This window comes from Diadema setosum, chromosome 16, assembly GCF_964275005.1.
Source record: "Diadema setosum chromosome 16, eeDiaSeto1, whole genome shotgun sequence".
NCBI lineage: Eukaryota > Metazoa > Echinodermata > Echinoidea > Diadematoida > Diadematidae > Diadema > Diadema setosum.
This window is the reverse complement of record NC_092700.1, coordinates 35,638,555-35,666,209: the sequence shown is the minus strand read 5'-3', so window position 1 is coordinate 35,666,209 and position 27,655 is coordinate 35,638,555. Positions and strand designations below refer to the sequence as shown.

At 36.3% G+C, this 27,655-nt stretch overlaps 1 protein-coding gene across 1 annotated transcript in view; it reads right to left on the bottom strand.

Moving 5' to 3' along the window:
* Nucleotides 1–2,433: 2,433 nt before the first annotated feature.
* Nucleotides 2,434–27,655, bottom strand: part of LOC140239473 (uncharacterized) — a 44,888-nt gene continuing 19,666 nt past the window's right edge. Inside the window, exons 5-7 of the mRNA XM_072319308.1 lie at nucleotides 27,104–27,278; nucleotides 25,934–26,052; nucleotides 2,434–5,125 (exon numbers count right to left, since the gene is read on the bottom strand). Of these exons, the coding sequence (XP_072175409.1) occupies nucleotides 4,683–5,125; nucleotides 25,934–26,052; nucleotides 27,104–27,278 (737 nt within the window). The 3' untranslated portion in view covers nucleotides 2,434–4,682. The remainder of the gene's footprint in view (nucleotides 5,126–25,933; nucleotides 26,053–27,103; nucleotides 27,279–27,655) is intronic.

The following is a 27,655-nucleotide window of genomic DNA, read 5'->3' as shown; positions in this document are numbered from 1 at the left end:
CTGCAGTGCAATGTTGCATACCTCCATTACATGTACTCTTCAACTGTCAAATCTTTTATTGCAAATCAAAACATGAGAGAAATTTGATACAGTGTATTTACAAGGTAAATTCTACTGTTTTAGAACCTGTGTATTGAGAGATACAGGAGAAAATGTACCGTATATAGAATGTTTTGAAAAAGTCTCATTTCCAATATTATTATGAGTTATATTGTTGATATATGCTACTTAAAATATGATGTATTAATTAAATGAGATTAATTCATATTGCCAAATTCTTGGTAACTGTTACACAAGTAAATGCATAGCTGCAAGTTTTTTTGTTTTTGTTTTTGTTTGTTTAATGAAAGACAAGACTTTACACCAGAAAGGGGCTTATGAACACACTACACTTGTGATCATGACAAAATATATGCATGTACTGTGTACAAATACCTAGATTACTGACAGTATTCGCCTATCACAGGGCACAGTGTGTAGAAGTCCCTGCTTCTCATATTTACTTCATCTGAATAAAGTAGGAACTACAGTGAGGCTCTAAACTTACCTGCTATATTTTTCATTGACCACAGGTAGTATGATAATTGAAGCACAAAACTTATAATCTTTGTAAGCCAATCAGTCATTCTATTGTGACTCTACACGTACATATGCACATGCACAACATACCTTCATCTTATTTTCTCTCATTCTAATTCTAACTTTCATTGTCAATATTGCTCTTCTTACAAGTCCTACACAGACTCTCATACACACAAGGAAGGTGTGAGTGCGCACATTTTTGACATTCTTCAAATTTTCAAATCAGTTTCAGACTGAACAAAAGATGAACTTTTTCCAAATCACCATGACAATTACACTACCAGGTGATGAAGTTTGAATAGCAAACTCAGGCTATGTATGTACAATCTACACTGCATCCCAACATGTGGGATGGCTGATGAATTCTGGATACAGGGCTGTTAGTAATGAAGAAAACTATTCTCGACTTCAATCGGGGTGACTGAAGATTTAAAATGGAATGGAGCCTGGAATGACAGAATGAAGCACTGAAAACTGTGTTCATCACACAAACAGTGTGAACGCACTTATTGCTTTGAAAATCAGTCACAATCCGAAGCCAAGTTTGAAGATATCTGAATTAGGCTTCTCTTTCATGCCCGCTCCTATAAAGCATATTATTTATATAGAGTGTAACAAAGCATGTACACAGACCCATGCATTCGTATCATCTACAGGGCTCAAAACCACACCAATTTTACAGACAGGATTTATGAAGGAGGTAGTCTAAACAGAAAAAGATCATCATTTGACTGATTGTCCTATAAAGTGTAAAATACTACAATATTTCAAGTGATGAAGTCACTGTATCTAGGAAAAACCTGGCAGAATCAGAAAAGTTGGCAGTTGTATGATTGAAAGTGCTAGTAAGGAAATGATTGCAGTGGTACTAACCAACTTGTACAAAAAGGAAGTCTGTTCCAACTGAGGGAATATGAATGAAAGCACATGGATGTACAAAGGATTCCTAAAATTCATTGGCAAATGCACATCTACATATTCTATAAGACAACATTGCCTTCCTGAATTGTGCTCTGTCTTCTTGTTACATACAAGAAATACAGGAAAGTCTCCCTTTAATGAGTTCATAAAAGACATGACATTTACCTTGCTACAAGAGGATTTTTGTTATATGCGACCTCTTTTATAACGAGGTTCCACCGCACTATGAATCTCACAAGCATTCTCATGCCGAATCATCATAACTGTTCTTAGACACTATGCCTTGTACTATATAATGAAGCAAACTTACAGGAGATGTGAGATAAATCATGATATCAATTAATATGTACGACATGGAACGACTCAGATGAAGTACGTTCATGTTTTGAGTGTTGATCTCCTTTACAGGATTAGCATTTATGCGTACAGATTTCCAATCTTACTAGAAGGCGATTATTCCTGTAGTACCCACTTGTATATTACATGACACTGGAGAAAAGAAAAGACATACTTAAACTGCAGATTTTTATGTCAGTTTTTTTCCCCCTTTCAGAACAGGAAGAGTCATTCTTGAATACACAATAAAAAGCAAGCTGAGGGAGACATTTCTGCAAAGTTTTGACCGTAACAAAGTTTCCCCAGAAGTGCTGGCTTTTTAATAGAAGAAACAAGGTTCTCTGCAGAACTGGTAATATGATACAAAGTAGGAAACCACAGAAAGTTATAAGACATATAGGATAACCTCTACATAGATTAAATATAAATAAATACACCATACACTGCTATTTCAATAAGTTGAAAATGAGATTTCATTTTTTTTTTCACATTGGCTTTATGTTGACCTATTTCTTTCTTTTTTTTTTGTTTCTTTTTTTTTTCAAGTTAAAACTCTGTCACCACATACCCTCCCCCCCCCCCCTTCACCCCAGTTTGGAAATTTTACACAAAAGAATAGTAATACCATCAAGTTCTGTGTCCAAATGAAGGCACTGGACACAGGGTTAAACAAAGAAGCAAGGAAAAAAGACACCACAAAAATTTATAATGAAGATGACAACACAGCTACTCATTTGAACAGCAATCCATAGCATAAACTGCAAACTGAAGGGACTGATGTCATTATATGCATATCAGACATAAATGTACATGTGTATAACATGACAACAATTGACTGGCGCAGCAAAAAGGGTTTACCTGGGTATACAGTCAAACCTTCATTGCACATGAACAAATCTGTAGACATGCACTGAATGTGCATTAGAGGGATTCACCAGTGAGTATATTATGCAGGGACATACATGTACCGTACATAGGCCTACACTTGCTGGTATATTTGGCCTTGAAGTATTGTAACATGCACATCTACCAGAATGACCTTGATGTAACATTTGCTCCACACACACATTATACAATGTAGTTCTGACTGGCATTTTTTTTTTTTGAAGTTTCTTTTCTTCATGCATCAGAATCCAGGATGAATTGTTTGTTTTCTGCTGAAGCCATGGAAACCTTTAGCTGTTAATGAAATTTCCAAAAATGTGAAATTCCTCCTTATACAGTTGTACTGGGCTGAGAAGAAACAAAAGAGGGGGAAAAAAAACAACAACAAACAAACTAAGAAACAAAGTGATTGCACACAAGTTTTCACTTTTTTAAGTTCAGTCTATAAAAGCAAAGTTTCTTCTGGAATGCACAGACACAAGCTCTGTGCTCCACTCCACAAATACATTCTAATAAATGAGCAAATATACAGAATACTAAGATTTTTTCATAGTTGATAGCATTTGTTGACATTCCTTTTAAAGGGAATTTCAGCTGAACAAGGTGGACGGATGGAGACAATCACTGTAATCAGTGACGAACAAGTTTTATAGCTGATGGACTCGGGACCTGACATAAATAACCCCTGGAGTAAACAACGGCAAATTGGCAACACTGGTTTGCAGTTCAGCAGTGCATATACATGTAACTTTGCTTTCTTGCAAACATCACAGTACTATGAATTTCCCAAATCAATACAGGCATATTTTAGTAGGTGTTAGCTAGTACGAGTGCCATTACACTTAATCTTTTTCTCTGATTTTTGTTCTGGAGCACATTTTCACTCAGTTGATTTGATTTTGCTGCTTGTTTTAAGTTGGTTTTTTTTTTTTGTATGTTTGCTTGGAGGCAGTTTTTTTTTTTTTTTGTAGATCAACTGTGCTTTGGTAGAAAAGTGGAACCTAGTTTAGCATGTGTATAATTATGCCAAATCCCTGTCCATCTAGCTCAGAGGCATGTCTAGAGCTATGTAGATTTATAAATAATTTGCATAATATAATAAAATAAACCTTATTCGGTCCTCAAGGTGTGCATAGCTCTAAACAAGTCTCAGCAACTTGTCGAAAGAGGAAGCATAACACCACAGCAGTGGCATAAAGACATATGTTCATCTCACACAGACAAATAAGCACTTGAAACCTTTTTCGGACACTGCTTTTGGCACTTTCTCCTTCCAACACTGTGAAAACCAAACAAAGTGACTCACACTTCACTTTCATTACAGACAGCTCTCCCGAAGAGGTTCTTCTTTGTTTTTTTTTTTTTTTGGCTACTTTGTCATGAACAAAATGACAAATTTAAGGTAATCTGTGCTTCGTCTTTATGCCACAGACCTGAGGCGGAGAGAGGTAAGAGATTGGAAGGAAACAAAGCCCACTCTCTGTGATATCAGTTTCAAGGACGACCTACTCAAAGTCAAGACTCTCTTTCTCTGGTGTTTTGTTGCGATTTACATTAACCATGTTTTTGCCCTTTACTTTCAGCTGCTGAGATAAATGAGTCTGCGTACATTTTGACAAGCGGTATCTGTTGAGTATCTGTCGATACCTTTTGCGACTTTACGGGGCAATCACAGGTATGGATTTTGAGCCAAGAAATCTCAACAAAGCTGATGATGTTCCATGTCAGTGACCAACACCCCCACCCCATTAAAAAAGAAACAGAAATACAGATACTTTGGTTTTTGGTAGCTTTACATCATGAGATGCTATTAAGAGTGATTATGACATAGGATCTGCATCAATATGAACCAGAGTCCCAAATTATCGTTCCAAAAGAACTGATATCACAGGAAGAAATGGATTGTATCCATCCATGATGGGGGAAGATCTCACTGTCCGATGACAGACAAGATGTCTTTAAGCGACCGTAGACCCTTCCCCATCATCCATCCCATCCTCCTCCGCAGCATCCACCAGCGCTTTCTGGCTCAGCTTGCGGTGATGCTTCTTCTTTCGTCTCGATGCGTCCTTCTCGTTCGCATCCTTTCCGTTCTCTGACAGTGACGGGAGCTGCGACCCCCGGCCGGCGATCGGCGGCAGCGAGATGCTGTGCCGCGATGCACCCGACGAGGAGTGAGACTGGGTCAGGTCGTTGGAATTGTTGGAGGAGAAGTTGCTGTCATTGCTTGATTGGGCCGGCCGAACCTCGATGCCCTTTGGAGAGGCAGCCCGCTGGCTACCGGACTGGCTCTGGTTGTCCTGGGATGGACCCTTGGTGCCGGGCTTCGGCTTCTTAATGCGACGGAACTTCTTGGGGTTGGGCTTGTTGCTTGAGGTGGCTGTGTTGTCATCTTCAGAAACTGTGGACAGTGAATCAATGGTAGAAATAATATATGTAATCAAAGGAGGAACCAAATAATTTTACACCGGGGAGCAAGAATTTACAGTGAAATAATTGATGAGGAATTGATGAAAATGGGATGTTCATCTACACATGATGAAATGCTAAAACTGTTTGCAAATTTTGTTGACATCTACACATGTTGTGTAGTGCTGTTTGAACCATAGCCATAAAATACATCCAAATAAATCACAACAGCACAGTTCTGCAAGCCTGAATTAAGCAATGCTTTTGTTTGCTGAAACTAAACTTCATTTCAAAGAAATGAAATTGAATTGCTCATGAACAAAAGCAAACTACACAAAGTCAGGATGTACAGTTTCCATTGACAACAAGTACAATATCTTTATTGCTGAAGTACAAAAATCCAGGCTAAACTAAACAACAAAAACAGCGGATAAAGCAATGTTGTTATACAACCATAGTTAGATATAAAAGAATTGATTCCACTGAATGCCCAAAACATGAAATACAATGCAAGAACAAAATATATACATATACACTGTATATGTGTACAAAGCATGCAAAACGTATAAGAAACATACTTTACAGCCCACATAACCTGAAGGAGTTAAATCTGCCCAACTTGGTTTAGGTTGTTGCAAAATAAATAAAAAAAAAAAAAAAAAAAAAAAAAAAAAAAAAAAAAAAAAAAAACCCTTATGACCCAACAACTACAATGTACATGTTAATGTCCGTAAGGAATAACAGTGATATCCCTGAAATGTAACCTGTGCAGAGTGTTACATATAAATGTAACATAAGTTATGCTCTACAGTGATTATAGTGAGAGAAGCTCTGGAAATTGGCAGGGGAGCACAGAAATATTTTAAGCACAAAAAGAAAGAAAGAATTATAATATTAGTAAACAAAATGAGTAACCTACAGAGTTAATCTATTTTAGGTGCAATCAAATTTGAGATTTTGATATTATGCTTGTGTAAGCAGGCATACTGTTTACAAGTGCTTTTTTAAATGTAATTATTTATTTGCTAATCTTTAATACATTATACATCTTAGCAATAATTCCCAATAAAATATTAGCTTTAGATGTGGAAAAAAAAGCAACATGGCATGTGGCAGCAAGTTGAAAAGGAAAAATACACAACAGTGAATCGGATACTATTCCTACCGCATTACAAATATACTACCCCCCCCCACAAAAAAAAAAGAACAGCAACACAGCAACAAGCAGCCTCCTGCACAAAAGACACAGAATGCATATGACAGCTTTAACTGATTTGCGAATCTCAATCCAGTCAATCTACATACGTGCATTATGTCTGAAATGGTCTGTACATGAAAATACTTCAATGATGAAATCTTCAAATGTGACTCAGTGTACGTTTCTCCCTTTCATGTTCATATCAACACAAAATTATGCCTATAGGCCTATACGATATGTACATCTACATGAATATCATGATTGACGTCAAAGGTGAATTCCTATGAATGCCCATCAATAATTTTCTGAGCAGATATATAAATAAATGATAATGTGGGCATGCAAATCCACAAACAAAGGGTGGATACAAAAAAAGAAGAACATAAATGGGCTAGAATTCACTATGGTATTGTGTAATATTTTAGTTTAAATACAGTCTGGGAATTACACAAATTTTGAATGTGTATGCACTGTATTCATCACAATATGCTTTTAAACATGCAAGCACTAGATGTATGAGAGAAGAACCAAAGGCTGACAAATCCAATTTCAAAAAAATTGCCAAAAATATCATTCTTGAATATGGGGGAAAAAAAAAAACACATCAAAGCTCCACATTTTCAATACCTTGTACAATTCATTACATATCAATAAATTTGTAAGCCAAGCTGACACTGTACATTGTATGTTGCACGGTGTAGGTCTACAATGTACGTATGATCTACCTGAAATGTGATGAGAGTTGTGGGAGATTAATTGAGCAAATTGTATACCCATACTTTTCCAATTCGGCAGATTAAACAAGAAAACAAAATATGTAGCGTCACATTTTACTACTATAATAAACATGCTGAACGATGAATTTGTTACATTAATTTGATAATGCTATGCATTAATATCCGCACATCCCATAACAAAAAGGAAGTTAGAATTATGATAAAGATGTTGGATACATGGGATATAACAAAACCCTCCTATAACAAGCTCCCAGGTTCTAAATTAAAGGAGTACCTAAGTTTGTTTTTGTGGTCTGATAAGGTCAGAAATCTGATACAACAAAACAATTGTCATGTTTGTTTTTTAATTGTTTTTTGGTCCTTGCTATTAAGAAGTTCCCCTGTACAATGATTTGAAATTTAAGATCTTTGCATTGGTAGCTGGATCGCAGACGATTAGCACAGGAAATATGATGTGAGATGAGGGCAAGCCCCTGAGAATACATGCATTTCGTTTTATATAGTTTTTTTGTTTTGTTTTTTTTCCCCATCACTCACTATGTATTAATAGGAGGTTCAATGCAGGTGCCGGCGTACAATATGCTACCAATCTTTGTCATTCCCCACATGATTATCTCAACAAATAGACCTCGCCATTATTCGACAAAGGGAAACCAATATTTTCTGGGTCAAGGTATCTGTGACATCATCTGACTCAGGGTTTAACTTGTTCCTGAATAACTCTGCACAGAGTTGTTGCTCCAGATTAAATCTACAAAATTACACTCAACCCCACAAAGATCAACCTGCCATATAATATGATGGCACAAATAATCAGAAAGGCAGCCTCTCCATAATTAGCACACAGTTCTACCAAAGGTCTGCACCATTAGACCTACTGCTATTACCCCCACAAATATCTGGTATCCCATTATACACCAAGGCCAAAGGGGGAACATGGCCTCTCTCGTGAATGCAAGCACCAAGCAGGGAGGGGCTTGAACCTAAGACCTTCAGATTGAGTTCAAAGTTTTGTACACCAAACCACCATGCCTCCAGCCATACAGAATCAGGGAGGGAAAAGAAGAATGATACAATGGTGTGCTTCTTCAGAAATCTTTTCCTGGTCCCTCAGACTTATGACAGACAAGTGAAAAAGCAATGGGGGCGAGGTCTAATTTTGCTCAATGGATGGTTAAGGGTGATCAGGGTGCAATTTCACAAGATTCAATGGATTTGGTCCACAAAGGATTACCTGCATAACCTGAACACATACATAAACTACCATAATGAGCAGCAGGTTGAAACTGTGAAGATTTTTCCCCCTTTCTTTCTTGGAGAAAGGGGGTGGGGCAGTTAATGGAAGAAGAGGGTTATCAGTATTTGAAAGATGAATTATGTTATATGTATGTTTCTAACCAAAATAAAAAAGAAGATGAACACATTTCATCTCAGAGAACATGTCAGTATCTAATGCACCTGACAGCCACTAACATGATGCATTGCCCCAATCTAATGATTTCTAGCACAAACTACCAACTACATTTGTGAAATGATGGCTTTGGGAAAAGCTGCTAAGCTACTTGCCCCTTGTTAGCCTAGGGTTAGCTTTTTATGCACATTGGGATAGGGTTGATGGGGAAAGTACTGCTGCAAGATCAGTTTAGAAGGTGAAAAAGTTTCCAGCATGGTACCATACGATGGTATACAGGAACTAAAGCAAGTATGAAGTTCAGACTTGTAAATTGCGGACTGCTATAGGTACACAAATCAGACTTCTGTATTTAATAATACACAGATAGACAGATAAACAAGTAGATTGACAAAAAGATAGACTGATGAAAAGACAGATAACAGACTGGTTAACAGATGGAGAGAATAGATGGAAGGATTGACAGATAGGAATTATAACAGAGTGAAAATAAGATAAATTGATAAATGATAGGAAATGATGTGTAACATTAACATGTGCATATATATGCACATATATGCATACCTACATACAGATACATGCATGCATGTTAATTTATAGTGCTCTCATGTATCCATATACCATACATCCACGTTGTACATACATACATGCATATTATACATACATACCTAGTCCTATGCATACATACATTCATATATTGTACGTACATAGTGCCTAGCGGTATATGTACATTGTACATTATACTCATGTAATACAGACAGAAAAAGAGATATAAACACACAGGAACATGCATCCCAGAGAAGGATTAGTACTACTTGAAGATACCAACAGGTGGATTAAAGGCAGGTGGATTAGATAACAACACGTGGATTAGATAAGAGGGGGGCAGAAAAGAGGGATGAAAGCAGAGATTTCTGAAATATTTCTGCTTATTTCAGAATATGTGGCTTTTTATGCACTAAAATATTTCTCAGAGCTCTTGTTTCCCATGTGACAAGTGAATCAGACCCTCGATCCTGTCTTGACTGCGGTTAACCCCTTGAATTCATTTCATTTCATTGGTCATAGTCAGTCTGAAATTATGGAAAGGGGTGGAGGGAGTACTAACAATGCCATGGTCACAATTCGATGTTGTGTTGATATCTTAATCTGGTCCCCAAACAGAGAGAAAAAAGAATACATCTATTCTATGTCTAATCTCAATCTTTCCTCTTTTTTTTTTTTCAATTTCATCACTAAAGGGACAACAAAAACTGCTACAATCACAAAAGTTTAAATAGTACATTACCATGGTATCTCTTTTGCATCACTGCTTTTCAGTGATAACTTCAGAAAATTGCACCATCTGAACTGCTAAGATACTATTTGATACAACATTGGTAAAAGTACAGTCAAGGTTTGTATGTTCATGTTAAGTGTTTGACATAAATTGCACTAAAAAATATTCTACATCTTGCTTTGCGAAGTATGTTCATCATAATTATGCTGGTCTCCACCTTTTACCAAGATATAATTGTGTGAAACTCAACCACTCTCAAATCTTGTGACAGCTGCAATTTTTATGTATCAGCTGGGCCATTCAAACCTACAGAGGAATGAATATCCTGCGAATACAACTTTGAGAAGTTTTGCTGAGATCGCTTCAACACAACTAAAGCGCAATGTCAGTCAAGCACGTGGGAGTGATGCATAGGCCTATGCTGTTTGAAAGCTCGTGAGACATCATTTGATTTTCACACACACGAAGCAACAAACTCACAAGTTTTGGAAGCATGTATTCGCGGCAGCGTGAGATCTTGCATGGTTTTGTTCGCACAACAAACCAACATGCGGCACATCCTGCTAACTTGCATAAATGTGAACTTCATGAATCATGTACATGTACATCACCCATAAGTTTGCATAACCTGAAGACTTCCCACTGGCTGTGAATTCACAAAGCTAAATAAGATACAGTGGACTCCCATTATAACGAACAAGGTTATAACAAAATTCTTGTTATAAGTAAGTGAAAATTTATGTCCAAAGATTACCATCTTTATATCTTAATATAGTTTACCGTTTGGCTATAATAAAATTTTAATCTAATGAAAGAAAAATGCCTGTACTGAGGACTTTGTTCTAATGGGAGTCAACTGTACTTGCGCACGAGTAACACACACCAAAACACCTTTTTTTTTTTTGGGTCCTTTTTTAATTTACTTAGCAGTGGAAAAATGAGCAAAGAAAATGGGATTCCATCGGAACATCAATATGATAAGCAATAGTTTGCAGACACCTGCTGGTAACAGAAATAATATGGAGTATATTATGATTTCCTCTTTTACTTTCATTTTTTTTTCTTTTATTTTACACACGAAATTACTGCTGCATTTTGACCCGCTAGCACAGACGAGTACTTTAATTTTCTTTTTGTGACTTGTATCCGCACTTACCAGGGATATTGCAAGTTAGAATGACCCCAACAATGGGTTAGAATGGGTTGAAGGAGTGTTTACATCTGGAACTAAAATACTGAGAGTGATATGTACAAAATGGATGCTGTCTCATTGGTTGCATGGTATGCAAAGTGCAGAGAAACTGACCTGATGGGTAAAAAAATTCACAAAAATTCAAGCTGTCAATGACACAGTGACATCGTCATCTGGCAAAGAAATAAATACAAACAAAAAGAAGCAATGCACAATGGGACACATTCAAACAACAACAGCAAAAGCAAACATTGCAGGAGTGTTATGACAACCAATAGATGATCGTTTGGTGCACAACGTCAAAACGATGGACAATAGTTTGCAGACGCCTGCTGGTAACAGAAATAATATGGAGAATATAACAATATCCTCTTTTACTTTGAAAATGTCATGTAATGATAAACACAGTCATATGAGAACAAGAATGTCAATAATTCAGCAGACTTTATAACATGGTTTGGCCATTTGGTTCTCGTATATGATAGCACTGCAGGTATCGGTATGATCTGATGTCAGGCCATTCCCACAGAAAAATATGTTGGATCTGCCCGTATACACTGCAACGAAAAACTACAAATTTGAAGATTTAAGGGTCAAAGAAATACCATCAACCTGCTGTACAGAGTTAATAGGATCATCGGACGATGAAAACGATGGCCTCTGTAGCTAAATGTATAAGTGTCTTTTATGTAATAATAATAGCAGGGCCCTCTGGTAGAGCAGTGGCAACACTGAAGAGGCTACCCTGGATAAATAAGACCTTATTATTATCATTATTATCATTATTATTATTATTATTATTATTATTATTATTATTATTATTATTATTATTATTACTATCATTATTATTATTATTATTATTATTATCATTATTATTATTATTATTATTATTATTATTATTATTATTATTATTATTATTGTTATTATTATTATTATTATTATTATTATTATTATTGTTATTATTATTATTATGTTACTTAGGAGCCGAAGTTATGTATTAAAATAACTATATTTCTATGAGAGCATTTCTCATTTGCAAATCTGTCACAACAAACTTCAAAATGATTGAGGGAAAAAGAAACACCAAAAAAAGATTGTACTGTAGTCTGTGGTTACTCTAGTGATGTGATAATCAGCTTTTGGCCTGGCAGCTTTGGCGGATATGTCAAAATTTTTTGACATCTACATCTACAAGGTTCTACAAGGTTCTGAAGCAAGTCAGAACATTTTCACAACACCATGGACAGCTTTAGCCACCACGGGCCCATTCACATTGGCAGTGAAGAGTGAAGAAACCTCATCGCTATAGGCCCGGCACAGTCGCACTTCGTGAGATTCTTGTTATGTTGTAAAAATCTCACGAAGTGCGACTGTGCCGGGCCTATAGCGATGAGGTTTCTTCACTCTTCACTGCCAATGTGAATGGGCCCGTGGTGGCTAAAGCTGTCCATGGTGTTGTGAAAATGTTGCAGGCTTGTGGTTCTGAAATGTTTTAGTTGTTTATTAAATAAAAGTGTGAACACTGCCTTAAATTGTGTATCATTCTCACCAGCTTTCTCTCTCTCCAGATTACTTTTACTCCCTTTCACTCTTCTTTTTCTTTCTCACCATGTGCAACTCATGTTCTTGCAGTAGTTTTAGCAAGACATAACACATTTTTTTAGTCTTGACTAACGTGTCCTTTCTCTTTAAAGGACAATTTGTACTATGAAAAATTGTAATCACAGAACCTTCAACTTATCTAAATCTAGCTATTACTTCAAACATATGTGCTGACTGCATTGGTGGAAATACATATACAGACCAATGGAGAAAAACAGTTTTTACAGCACTCATTGGTACACATGTATATCATACTGCTTGTGAATGGCAACATTCAGGTGTTGGAAACAATTCTTGTCCAACATCCAAGTAGGTGTTTATGCTGCGTTCATCTGCAGCAAGGACCAGCCTAAAATTTGATCCCTCCATTTATCAGAGCAGGGAAAACATTCTCAAAATGAGACAAAAATGAAACCCTAGTCGGGCCTACCCTGATAAAGAGAGTGAGAAAATAATAATAATAAAAAATCTTCAAAATGAACAACACATCCATCAATCAATGGAATGAAAAAAAAACCAAACTAGAAATGTCGCTACGGCGACTGATGCCTCCGCCATAATGCATGATTCTCCCAATAGGTGTATAGTACAATGTCTTGACAATGTGTGATGACAGTTTCACATAACTGGCAAAATATCGAAATAACAGGTTTGTCAGAAATATCTTGAATGTTCACTTTCCACGAACTGGGTTTGCTATAATTGTCTATTAAAGAGTGCAGGTACACATATTTGGGGAATTGAAAATTTTTACTTGACTTCTGACCGACCTTATTATAAGTTTATGCATTGAGTATAATTTTCAAGGTATGAAGAAAGAGTGTAATTACAGTACAAAATATTTTTTTTTCATTTAAACCTGACCTTTGACCCTTAACCTTTGACCTTTGACCTTCTGGCTGGAAATTTCCAAGAGAATCTCCATCAAGTAATACATGTACATATATTAAACACTTTTAAAACTAATAATGCAATCATTGCATATACTAGTATACATGTATGAGGGAAATACAGTAGTAACATTTTGAGGAGTTGACCTTGACCTTTGAACCCCTGACTATTGACCCATGACCCCTAAATTCCCTAGATAATCCCTGCCAGTCAGTACATGCATATGCACCATGTTCCATGAAGATACATTGAACCATTTGCGAGAAAAGTGATATTGCAACATTTTCACCTAACCTTTGACCTTTTGACCTTTGACCTTATGACATGAAACTCTCTCTGGAGAATCCTTACGCAGTAGTACATGTCTACACTAAGTTTCAAGAAAATAACTGCGGGCATTGCATAGATATGGGGGAAATAGCAACATTTTTAGCATTTGACCTTGACCTTTTGACCTTTGACCTCTTGTCAATGTCACTAGAATCTACTCAACTAATTGTCCCATCATACATCATCCTTGGACCAAGTTTGGTGAAAGCTGCTTCATCCAGTTTTGAGTTATCACATAAACAGATAAATTTTAGGATTTGACCTTGATCTTTGACCTTTGACCTCTGTCCGATTTCACTGAAAAACTAATCAAGTAATTGTCCCATCATACATCATCCTCCAACAAAGTTTGGTGAAATTTGCTCCATACAGTCTTGAGTTATCGCGTAAATGGATACAATTTCATGATTTGACCTTGACCTTTGACCTTTAGCCAATTTCACCCAAAATCTTATCAAATCGTTGCCCCATCATACTTCATACTTGGACCAAGTTTGGTAAAATTCCAGTAAATATTACTTAAGTTATCGCGTAAACGAAAGCGGACGGACGTACGGACGTACGGACGTACGTACGGACGGACGGACAACCTGAAAACATAATGCCTCCGGCACCACTTCATGGCGGAGGCATAAAAACAAACCTATTACACATGAGTTCAAAATCTTGTGATTTACACTTTTTATCAGGAACATATTTCATGTGATTTACACTTTTTATCAGGAACATATTTCATGATCACAAACCTATCTCACATTCAACATCTTCCAGAGTAAGCAATATGCCCTGCTTTCATTATCAAAAGAAACAATAGGCCTCAGGGTATTTTACAAAACTTTCATTTAAACACAATGCTCTCCTCATAACACCATGTTGATGACAAATGAGTATTGAATCAATATCTGTTTTCTGGCCCAGTTTCTCAAGCCTGCACTTCTCTGGTTGCCATCTTTCATACATGTTCTGCATTAAGAGGTAGAGTTTTCCAATTAAGTACTACATAACCGGAAAAATGTAGAGTTATGAGAACTGAAACATACCATCATCAGGAAGTCGGAGTCAGGCGACTGATCAGGTTGCTATGGTACACAGGTCACATTGATTGCAAACATGCATGCCTGAGGCAGCTCCCTTCTTGAAATGATCTAACTCTGTTTAAGTGACCCACAACCTCAGCATGAATTGACCAAGGTTTGGCACAGAATCCAATTGCCATACTTTGCATGAATGCATCATCCCTCCACGACTTTGTGAGATGTGTAATGCCGGAAGAAAGATACAGCGTACGTTTATGCAGCACCCATGATTGTACCTGCACTTGTACTTACATGATGCATAGCTTTCATCCAGGTAAAGAATGATGATTTTAGCTGTACTCTCTAAGCCTCATTGTACCTATGTTTACACAACCACCATTTACAATGGAGCTGTTTCACTTCATGCAGTGCTTTGAAATTGTAAAATTTGCTTTAAAGGCACTTCTGGCATGTAATGAAAGAGAAGGCATTTCTACACTTGATGGATTTTTATACCAGTTTGAAACAAAGAATGTCCAGCCTGCTGCCCTTGCCAATATATTTTTTTTTTCTGTAAGAGAAAGATAACATGTCGTCTTAGACAATGCTCAAATAAACACTGAAATATTTCATGCAGAACAAATGTACAAACACCACACAGTGCTATCAAGAAAAATGGCTGTATACCGTGTGGGTGGACATTTTGACTCTACATTGCACATTTTCCTTCCTGCTGCAAATCTAGCATTCTGACACAAAAATTTACAGGCTATGGAATTCTGAACAAAAATTCATGAAAAAATCCCATTGCACCAAATATATTGCTGTATGACTACTAATGAATTTTGTGAGAAGTCATAGACAGACATAGACACAAAATCACAAAAACTCAACACAAAATAACCACAAAATCATACACACAAATGATTGCTATGGAATAGCAATGCTATGGAATAGCAAGGCAATGCAATCGTTCGTACATTAAAGTCATTAGTGTACTAATGCCTAGTGAATGTCAAGTTGGGTTTATAGGCAGAATTAAAGACTGATCACATCATATAACTCTCAGCTAATCATTGACTGGATCCATATTACCATTTTACAATTCTAGAGATCTACATGATACGCAAACATTGAAGAAAATTTGGACATCTTATATAATGGAATATTACAAACAAAGAAAAAGCAGACAAAATGACTTTCACATTTGAATTTTGAAAGAGACAGCAACCTTTTTATGTACTTTATTTCAAACAAATTTCTTAGAAGGGCAAATGAATTGTACATGTTTTAAACATTTTCAAGATGCCACACATCCTGTCGAGAAAGAGGCTCATTTTAATTCTCAATATTCAGGGGCTTTACTCAATATTTCATAAATCTCCAAATCAATTCTGAGTGACATCATGGTCTCAAAAGTAGAAAATAGATTTGATAGGACTATGTATTTGTTATTTGGAATAGAAGTTCCTTTCAAATCAGTTCTGATGTTAGTTCAATGAATTATTGTTGATACGGTTAATTCGTGTGGACACAACAAACATACTGGCATGCACATAAGCATTAACCACACACAGATGATCATGAGTATCGTGGAGTTATCACAAAGAGTAAATCACTAAAAAAGACAAAACATAATTTTATAACACCGTTGCTCACAAGCTGACAGAAATACATTATACGTACATGATGTATTAACACATTTACATGCAGTTTAAGACTGGAGTCATAGCAGTCCTTGACAAATTTGTGATTTTTTTTTTCCATCATCAGAAACTGTCATTCAAAAGACAAAAAGAGACCAATGTACATCGATCAAGTTATCTACAGTCATTAAACATTCTGAGTGAATTCAATCACTATACCTTTCAGAAGATATCTTTTAATATTTAAAAGGAGAGTGCAAGTGGATATCAACTGCTTCTGAACTTTATACCTGGGCATTTCTGAAAAGCTAAGTTAGGGTACATACTCAGACGGACAGCTGATATCATCTTATATTTCTATTAGTTGAGAAATCATGGAAAACTAATAAAATCTATAGAAACCTGATAACATCACATATAGACTCACTTTTAAAGATGGAAATAAACACATGATGAACAAACAAGGGGAAAAAACCCCACAGTAACCTCTTTGTACATGTCCTGTAAAGCTGAATAAAAGAAAATAAAACCTGACCCCCCCCCCCCCCCCCCCCAGTCAGTAAAACCAGGGATCCATGAAAATGGATGGGTGTGGGAAGGGGCGTGGCTGGATCTAATAATTTATAACAGGTGGAATTGGTACTGTTATACTTCAAGAGCAAAACACAGGGTGAACATAATTTCAACACTCTCACAAGTGATTTGATTATTCAATTAAATATTATAGAAAATAAACATGCATAGAGAACATGATTTCCCTTCTATCATGCTTGATAGCAATAACATGATATAACAAAACACAATACAACTATTTTTTTTTCAGCGCAAAAAAGCAACAATTTATTTTATATCATGAATCATATGCTAACAAAATATCAAGGTATTGCAACAATTTGGAATAATACTTCTTTATTGACCCATCAAGGACTAAAATGTAGCTGATTTTGGAACACACGTTTCAAATAGGCACCTGCCTCAGTATACTCGGGATTAGCTTTCAACGGGTTAAAACAGAAGGTGTGTGACAATTCATGTCTCAAAAATGTCGTCTTCTGAAGGAAAATTGCCTACTCTCAATCAAATGTCATCTGAGATAACCATAAAATACCACAATACTAATCATCCCAGAAAAATAAAAAATTATCATACAGAAGAGTCCACTTAAAGACAATGATTGAGATATCAAATGAATTTCACATGAAATTGAAGCATTTCCAGAATTTCTGGTTAATTTTTTGTTTCTTGTGTGTTTTGATTTTCAGCTGTTAAACAGCTTAACTAGCCAGAGAAAACTAACTAATAAAAGAAAGGCTAAAATGGAATACGGGACCTAATGATATCATCTATTTATGATGTGGAAAGTCTTTTTCTATTTACAGTTAAATATGATTTTATTTTCAGCCTCTGCTGTGGCATCTTGCAAATTAACAGTACTTCCATTAAAGCTACTGGCCTGACTTTGTCTTATCTATTTGTACTACCAACAAGTTGAAAATGGAAAAAAAAAATCAACAAAGGCAAAATTTCAGAAGAAAAAAAAGGAAAATAAAAGACAACCCAGAGGTATAAAAATCAACAAAAAAAACAAACCCCCCCCCCAAAAAAAAAACAACAAAAAAAAAAAACAACAAAACAGTATCACTGCATATAGGAAGGGAAAATGAATTCAGGAGAATGGATGAGGTCTCAATTTCTGCTTGAATATAAAGAACAAACTAAAAGAAGCCTGTGATCCATGACAAATACGGAGAAGACCATTCTAGAGATTCTACATTTCAAGTTTTATCCTGATAGCGCATGTCATAGTGTTTCGCGTTGATAAGTCCTTTCTTTTTATACCAAACTCCCATTTTTTTTTCTTTTTAGAGAGAGAGAGAGTTTTTATAGGAATGAGCCATTGTTTGAATGGACATGTTTGAGTACTTGGTAATCTCTACAGCAGTACCAGATTAATTCACTGTATAGAAAACCCATGAAAAAAGCTCATACACCAAACACTACACTCACTATACACTTAACACCTTTCCCTTCACCTGTCTACATACCCTGCATGTGAGATAACCAACACTACACTAAATAAAATCTACACTAACTGAAAATAAGCAAGCATATATTACCAAGAGACCGCAAAACTAAAAGCAATAGCTGATGAACAGATCCACAAACTCTAGATTTTTTTTTTCAAACAGTGAACTAATCATGCATATTAATTGAAGGAAGGGGGGATCCATAATCCAAACAGAAAGCAAGTGTGAAAAAAAATACAGTAGAAGAAATGGTAACATTTTCTTGAATAATTGCTTCTTGCCTGTAAATTTGCGTCATGACCACATGAAAAAACATATTTGGCATTAAACGGATGATCAAAACAAGCCTGATACACAAGCCTGAGTTTTCCATTGTTTATATGTGAATGTTTAAAATTGCCTTTTATAAAGTAGGCTTTCACGAAACAAGTACAAATCATGCAGCCTGTACCAGTGAGTGCATTTTGGGCTGCAATGTTGGTGTGAGGTCATGAAATATGGTGAAATATGATATACACATCATATAAAGTTTTCTTTGGTAATATTTCTTTATATTAGATTACACAAATGTGGCATGTTACAACCTCTCTGAACATGAATTTACAGATGCTCTGCTCATAATGTTTTGTTGAAAGTGATTTCTTGCTGCAAGCTGGTAAAATAATAGGCAATTATTCAAGCAATGCAGGGTACATGTAGGTCCCTTTGAATATAAGGAAAGCAAAATTGAAGGAAGGAGAAACGAAGGTGTAACAGCAGAGAACGCCTCGTGGCAAAATTTGGACGAACTGATACCTGTGGCAGAAGAAAACGAAGAGCTAGTGGAGTTATGCCTTCACCTCCTCTGAGAGTCGAGAGTGAGAAACGGGGCGAAAGACAATCGATGATTAGTTGAGGAGTGGGATGAAACACAGAGGGTTTCAGAGACTACGACTGAAATATCACTTCACACGCATACTGTATACGCCATACATTTAGCGAGTCTAAATTTTTGTGCAAATTGGTACTTCCCGACAACTTCACAAGTGGTTAAACTTGTCATCATGGAGTACCATAGAAATGTATGTGTGCACATTGCATTCATGTATGGATATGGATCAGAGTAAATATTTTTGTGAACAGCACCTGACATGCAAAATTCGTGAAAATAAAAACCTTGCAAATATTTGGCGTACACAGTAATTGAATTGACAGACTGTGTTGTTGCTGATGAGTCACACACAATGGGAACTAAACTCCATGACCTCCTTGTCTTTGATTTCAAATTAAATGATCAGAATGGTGAAACTTCATCAAAATTGAATAAAATCACAAGACAAGAAAGTTATGGAATTTGTAAGTTGAAACCTGATGTTTACAAGACAGTGGTATTACTGGCATATTCTACGTTATTTATCAAACTGCACAAGGCTATGCAATCACCTAACTGACATCGTTTAACTTCTCTCTCATTGGCTGTATGAAATGATGGAACAAAATATTTGTTTTTGTAATAATTTAACTTTCAACCCTTTTCCTTTACTTTGTGAACATTGCTAGTGCTCATTAGTATTGCTACTAATGTAGAATGTGATATTAAAAGCAGATTATTATTTTCTTTTTGTCATCTACCTTAAAGAAAACTGCGAGAAGACTTTCTTGTATATAAAATGAAGCATTTGTGAGGTCTACACCACAACATCATTTCCTCATCAAACTTTCAGATATGACTGTCACTGATATCACTGTCCAAAAAAAAAAAAAAAAAGTAGATGAAAATATGGTAAAACTATAACATTTCCTACAAACTTCCGTTCCTTTTTTGTATGATTTTGAACAATACTTTCACCTTTCTGTTATCTGAAGGTGTTATAGGTATTCTGATTTATTAGTTACAAACAACTCAAACACAGAGTAGATTTTTCTTTACTAAGCTTACACTCAATTTGCTTTTAAAAATGCACATGTATACAATGCATACATGTACTACAATATTGCAAATATCAAAACAAATGCCTGTATGTTTATATATATATATATATTTTTTTTTTTTTTAATTCAAGCACATATAATCTTGCTTGTCTTGAGAAATTCCTATCAACATTCTAGGGATGAATGAAGAGTTGATTACACACATCATGACAAACAGGATTTTGTATTTCATAATGATAAGGAAGAGGAAATGTATGGAACATGGCAGAGACCACTTTGTATGTACAAAGCATAATATCAAAAGATTTTCATTATCTGTGCTTGTCACAACAAATTGTAACTTTGTTTGCAAGGGATTTCTATCTTGATGTACTGTAGATAACAACTACAAATGTAGCTACACACAATAACATTGTAACCAACTTCAATATGTTTAACAGAATGTCCATACTGAAGGCACTGACACCCATAAACATTACTTTATTACAGTATTTCACTACAATAAGACTATTTCCAAAACCAATAAAAATTGTAGAGAGAAAAAAAAATCATTTAAAAGAAAGCGTAGACATTCTGGATGTTTGCAGGCACAAAGTTTTTGACCAGACACTTTTAGATATGTATGGTTAATGCTGCCTAGTCAAAACTTTTAAAATGTTGATGTCATGTTATAACTGTGAGTTTCGGTGCAATTTTGATGAAAATGTGCAAAGTCCATCATAGCTGCCCAACACTGGGCATTTACCACTCCTCCACCACACATTTTTTTAGATGGTTTCCCTCATGAAGACGATACATATGAACTCAATGGTTGCACCCTTTCAGTGACAATTCATGAACTTGTGTACCACAACTGAATGCATAATGACATCCCATGGAATTACCAGCTCAACCTCCGAGTCATAGGGTACATCATATGTCAAGACATATTTATATATTTTTTTAAATGTTTTATCGTGCAAGAAAAATAAAAGCATATGAAATATATGGCCTGCATTGCAATCATCTTCGCCTGTTGTTATCATCACTCGCTGTAAGAGTAAATATTTTGGGGTTGTGAAAATTTTCACCTATTTTGCGCAACAAGGAATTAGCGAAAAAATAAGCATGAAATTCTATTTTTTGTTATCTCATAATATCCAACAATGTTTTATGTTTTGATTCAGCAGAATCAAAACATGCAAAATTAACCTCGCCTGGCTGAGCATGAAAATTACTCAAAGAAAAATTTCCACTTTTACATTATTTCAACTTTCACAAGAGATTTCTCAAGAATGTTTTGTTCTTCAACATCTTTATCTAAAATTAAGAATCTCTCGCTTTCTCTGATCTTTTCAGCAGCTCGTAGGCATACATAGCAATTTCTTGCAGGTGTAGATATTGGGATGTTTGGCAGGGACAAATGACACCTGACTTCACCCAATGATTGTGGAAAAAAAAAAAACAACAACACTCCAGGTAATTGACAAAGACATCACACGTACGGTGTAGGTGTACATGAATACAATCAGCGACACAGAAATGTGTACACGGTGGGTGGATCCCCTATTTTGTTTCAATAACCTTTAACGTACTGAAACCTCACCCCAGCTGACCAACACTGAATGTTTTCTGCACATTAATACATATACACATACATGCACCTAAAGAAAAAAAAAATATCAAAAATGGGTCCATTACGTTTTCTGCAGAGAACTGCATTGCACAGTTAAACAATCAAAATATGAACTGTGCCGTATTTACAATAAAACTTGCTTCAATACTAGGTAGTCTTGTTCATAGAAGAATATGCATGTCAAATTGATTTTTAGCTTTTGCAATAAATAGCAAGCTATCATGTCAAAATAATCTTTTAACCAAAATTCTCTTTTCTCTCCAAAATATACAGTGCACTCCCGATAAGTGTAGCACAATTATTAAAAAAACTCATTGCAATAAAGTAAAAATTCAGGTTTCGAAATGGTCTTCTACATATCTTCATGTTGTTTGACTATAACAAAATTTGTATCATATTAAAGAGAACTGCCCGTCCTGAGGACCTCTGTTATAATGGAAGTGAACTCTCCAACACAATTCCTGTGGGATAATCCCCCATCAATAAATAACATGCAATTAAGTGGAGCACATAGCACATGCTGGTAACTAAAATACTTCACTTACCAACAAACAGCAAGTTTTAACTAACTCACACAATACTTCTTTTTTTTTCAGCAAAGGCATGATCCATATTTAGGACCAGTGCACACATTAAACCAAATACTTCCCTCAAACGGGGTCATCCCACTAGACCGACACTCACGAGTTTGACATTGAAAACAGGTCCCAGAGTCATACAGCCCATGAGTTCGACACTAGGCAAATACAGCCCATGAGTTTGACACTAGGTAAAAACAGCCCAAGAGTTTGACAGATACAACACAGGGCTTAATGTGTCGGTCTAGTGGGCCTTGTAATAGCTTAGTGTCAAACTAATGGGTTGTATGCCAGGGGGCTGTATAACTCATGGGCTGTATGACTTGAGAGAAATATGACTCATGGATGTTGGTCCTGTGACTTGCACCCCCTCAAACTACCCTCAAACTATCCTTTCCCCCCTCAAACAAAACAGTCAGGGAACATACATGGTGTATCAGAGTGGGATGCTGAAAGCCTTACAATTGTAAAGAACACAGAACACACATTACATGTTGTATGTACGTACTGTGCAGCAAGAAACTGGACGCACATTTATATGCCAGAGGTTGAGCAGTGCAAACTTTATACGAGATGGAGTACATGGTATTGTACATATGAAGATAGAAGCCATCTGTATTGAATTGCAAATTCTGTGAACGGTTTGTGTATTGGTCATCCTTTGCGAATCAAATGAGCATTCTACAATAATTGGCAAAACAAAGACATCCTTCCCCTTCTCAGCTATTGTGACTTCACTTTCAAACATCATATTTAAAATTCTTGCATGTGTGCTTGCACTTGTCCTTTTCAATCAGTATGTATTTTCAATGATTCATTCGTCGGAACGCCTGTCATGGGCAATATGTGAGCTGCAATCAAAGGCGCACCCTAGAGTCAAACACTGTCCATTTAAACTTCGACAAAATCAGAATGCAACTGAACTCGCTCTGGAGAGCTCTTGATGACTTTGAAGGCTCTCCTTCTCCCAAATATTGCCTGAAGTATGATATGATGGCGAAGGAAAAAAGTTTGTTCTATGACTGCTGGGTGAATAATGTCATTTAATCCAAAAGGGATGACCCATAATTGCAAAAAAGCGCTGAACATTTTATGTATTATACAGCCCGCACCATATGGAAATATTACCTGCCGTGTCTTTGGTTTCGGGTTGCGGAGCATCTGGAGATAGAAACGTGCTGGAAACGTCATCTCAAACACCTGTCACTCACTCATTCATTAGAGATTACTTACACAGATGTACATGTCTGGGTCTACAGCCGCTATAGTGTAGCCACACTACACATGTTTTCTCGGTGTACTAGCTAATACAGTAGCACACTACACTCATCCCTGATTATATGTAGAGATCTGACACAAACTATTTTTGTAGACTTATTCATCTTCCACATCATCATCACCATCTTCATCATCATTTCAAAATATTTGGTAGGGCTACACTTACAGTTCCTAAAAAAGAGTTTTCATGTAAGAAATGCCTCAAAATTAGCAGTCCATACAAATGGCAAAGTATTCATACTCTCATAGATTTCAGTTCCCCGATCAGATAAAATTGGAAATGAAAAACCTAAACAGAAATGTGCTGAAGACCATGCATAGGAAAAACAAAAAACAAAAACTGGGACCAAAGAAACTTTGTTATAATGTGAACTGAGGCCCTTTCAAGAACATTTTCCCTCATTTCTTTTTTAGCAGTGCTTGGTAGTCTGGGAGAGATAGTCTCAATTTCTGGGCAGAATTTACATGTATGTCAAATACTCATCTTTCTTTGTGTCATAGTATAAAATGACATCATACAGTTTTGAAAATTAATATTTTGCTCATACTCTTCTACAACCATACATCCCATGGAAATGAAAAAAAAAAAATCTCCTTGCATCACAAACCAAAAAAGTTACCACATTCTTTTTGCCCTCTCTTTATAAAACATTATTCTGCTATAAACGACTGTCTACAAGGCTCTGATGAGAGTGTTAGTTTTGCATTAGTTACCAAGGACACTACAGAAAATTCCTCATTTCATCAAACTTATCTGTAGGTAGTATCAAGTTAGGTATGAAAAAGGAAAGGCATTTATCAAAGTGACTGAAAAGACTTCTAGTAGCTTCTCTGGGAATGCTCAAAAGGAGACTGGGTTAGCATGTTCAAGTTGAAATTGTCATTAATGGAAATAAAAAAATGACGAGAGCAGATACAGTATTTGGCTGTCCCACCATTTCAGCAAGTAGGGGGCACCAAAGCAGAGCATAAAATGTATTTAGAATTCATTCTCAATACAACATTTGTAGCTGTTATTCATGTACAAATGTACAGCGTATCTATTTCTTGCTTTCATAGCTCTACAAGCTAAGGTTCGCTTACTGCGATGATCAAATTCATTGGGGATACATCTATGGAAAACGTTAATCATCTTGACTCGAGCTGATATCCAGGCAAATTCATGGCAAGTGCATCAAATAGAAGATTGTGACATGAATGGCAAGTTCTTCCTAATATCTCACAATGCACCAGTGGTAAGCACTACACTCTTCTCATCTATGACTCTTAGTGCAGCACGGAGCAAAGAGGCTTCTAACAATGGAATTTGAGAAGACTGCAAAATTCAAGAATGATTAGTAAACTATAGTCTTAATCTTTGCAGAGTAGTAACAGGTGAGGATTGGCTCTATTGTAGAGTACCTGCTGGCCACTCCATTGCAAGCTACAACTCCTCCTCCTCGCCCCAAAGAAGAAAAAAAAAAATGCTTAGTTTTGAAGCATCATTCGTTGCTGATCGTGCTTGCCCAGACTTCAAATCAAAGTATCCATGTGCCATGACCTCTTTACAAGAAATGGACAGCAGTCTTATAGACTGTAGTCTTGCTACATTAAACTGTAGGATTTCTTAAAACATTATTAATGGTCTTGCAATACTGAACTGTAGTCTCGCAAGCAAGATTACATCAAAGTCTTGCAACACTAAACCATATATGGAATTGCAACTCTAGACTGTAGTCTTGAAACACCAAACTTCAGTTTTCCAAAATTTTACTGCAGTCGTGCAACATCTAATTGTAGTCTTGTAACACTACACTGTAGTTCTGCAGCATTGAACTGCAGTCTGACAACACCAGACGGTAATCCTGCAACATCTAACTGCAGTCTTGCCACACCATACTGTAGCATTTCACTGCTCTAAATACTTTTCATAACAATGAAAAGACCATGCTGAAAGACTTTGATAGAAAAAGAAAAAAAAAATCTTCCATCAAGAAACACTAGTACGTGATATTACACGTGTACATCTCACTCCATTTCACCTCCCATTCTTTATGCTTCATCTATTCAAACAGGGAGGCAAACCTTATAGAGGCAAACGATGGCTTACCGTTGGCATCGGCTCCATCATAGTTACCACTCTTGACGTTAGTGAGGGTTATCCCTTCTTCCCCCTTCTTGCCACTGGCCAACATGGTATTCTGCTGCATCTTCTTCTCTTGGTGAGACCTGAGAAAGAAAGAGAGAGAGAGAGATAGAGGGAACAGTAGAATCTCACTCATCAGCTTCCTTACTATTATCATCATTATCATCGTCGTCATCATCACCATCATCATCATCATCTTTTGACCACTGATGATGATCATGATAACAAAAGTAGGGTTGACAACCTCTGTCCATAAAAAAAGTAAGTAAAACCAGAATATATTTTGAAGATAAAATCACATTTCTGAACAAAAATTGCACACAAACATTAATTGAATGAAAAAATAAACCACAACATATTGTTCATTGAAGAAAAAAAATACTACATCTGGCAATGGATAATGTGTAAATATATCATGTAATATCAAATAGATGTACAATAAGTACAACTACAAAGAAAATGAAACAATATTAATTGGTTCAATGTAACAAGCTCCAGCAAACAAAATTTGTCTAATCCACCACCCTCAAATATCACAAAATCAGGCAGCATGCCCCCTAATCTATAGGGATGACTTTCTGAAAAACATGCCATTTTCATTTTTTTTTTTTTTTTGAAGTGCGGAAAATCAGATTGCACATACATGTCTCTCAATTTTTTGTGGCCAATACTTAACTCCTCTGTCAACTACATTACTCTAAGACCATAATGTGTGAGTACTGCCGGAAAACATTGTTTTTTAAAGCCAGGAAACTTTCTAAAAGAGCATTTATACTGAAATGTGGCACTGCAAAGTTGTAGAGAAAATTGCAATCTTTGTTGTAATATACATTTTAAGACACATCTACAGTATTGCTATTTTCTTGCAAATGGCCAGTATTCAAAACTAATTAGTTTGCGCATGAGCGCTTGATCAAAATATGCTATTAAGAGTTGGAAAGCCCTTGAATTAGTCAGGAGTGCAAATGTGGAACACAGCTGAGACAAAGTATAGTCTGTGTCCTGACTAAGCCTCGTCCGACAAGCTCGATAAAGGAGGCATATTTGAGGGGTTGCTTTCACGAGGCAACAGCAAAACAGTCGGAAACTTCTCGACCACATCGCCGCCGTGACCACCGTTGTCAGAAGACTCACTGATGGCAGTTGAGTGCGACGGCCAGGAGGAGGACGATGAGGAAGAGGACACAGGCCACAGGGATCATGATGACGTCCAGGGAGTTGTCAATGGGCTCAAGGCGAGTGTCGCCGACCACCATCAACGTCTGCTTCGTGGCATTATTAATAGCTCCCTGGTTGTCGATCAGAATATCTGTCAGAGGAAGTGATAATGAGGTGAAGTTTTATTGGTTTTCTCTCGCTTTTCACACTAGGATTTAATGTCATATGAGACAAATTGAAATCATATCTTATTTAAATTGTTTAATGTGCTAGCCTAGTTTGTCCATGAGGTGCAGTGTGCAGACTCAATATGGAGTATAAGATCTTGAATGGGCACATCCCATTAAACCCAAGATAAATTGTTCACTTTTGCCCGAATTCACAAAGGTGGTACAATTTAAACCATGGTTTAAACCATGGTTTATGATATATCTCTTCTTCTTCCTCTACGTAAATACGATTGACAGATCATGTACGCCAACAGATGTCCAGTAACTAATGCGCATTGATATGCACATATCAAAGGTA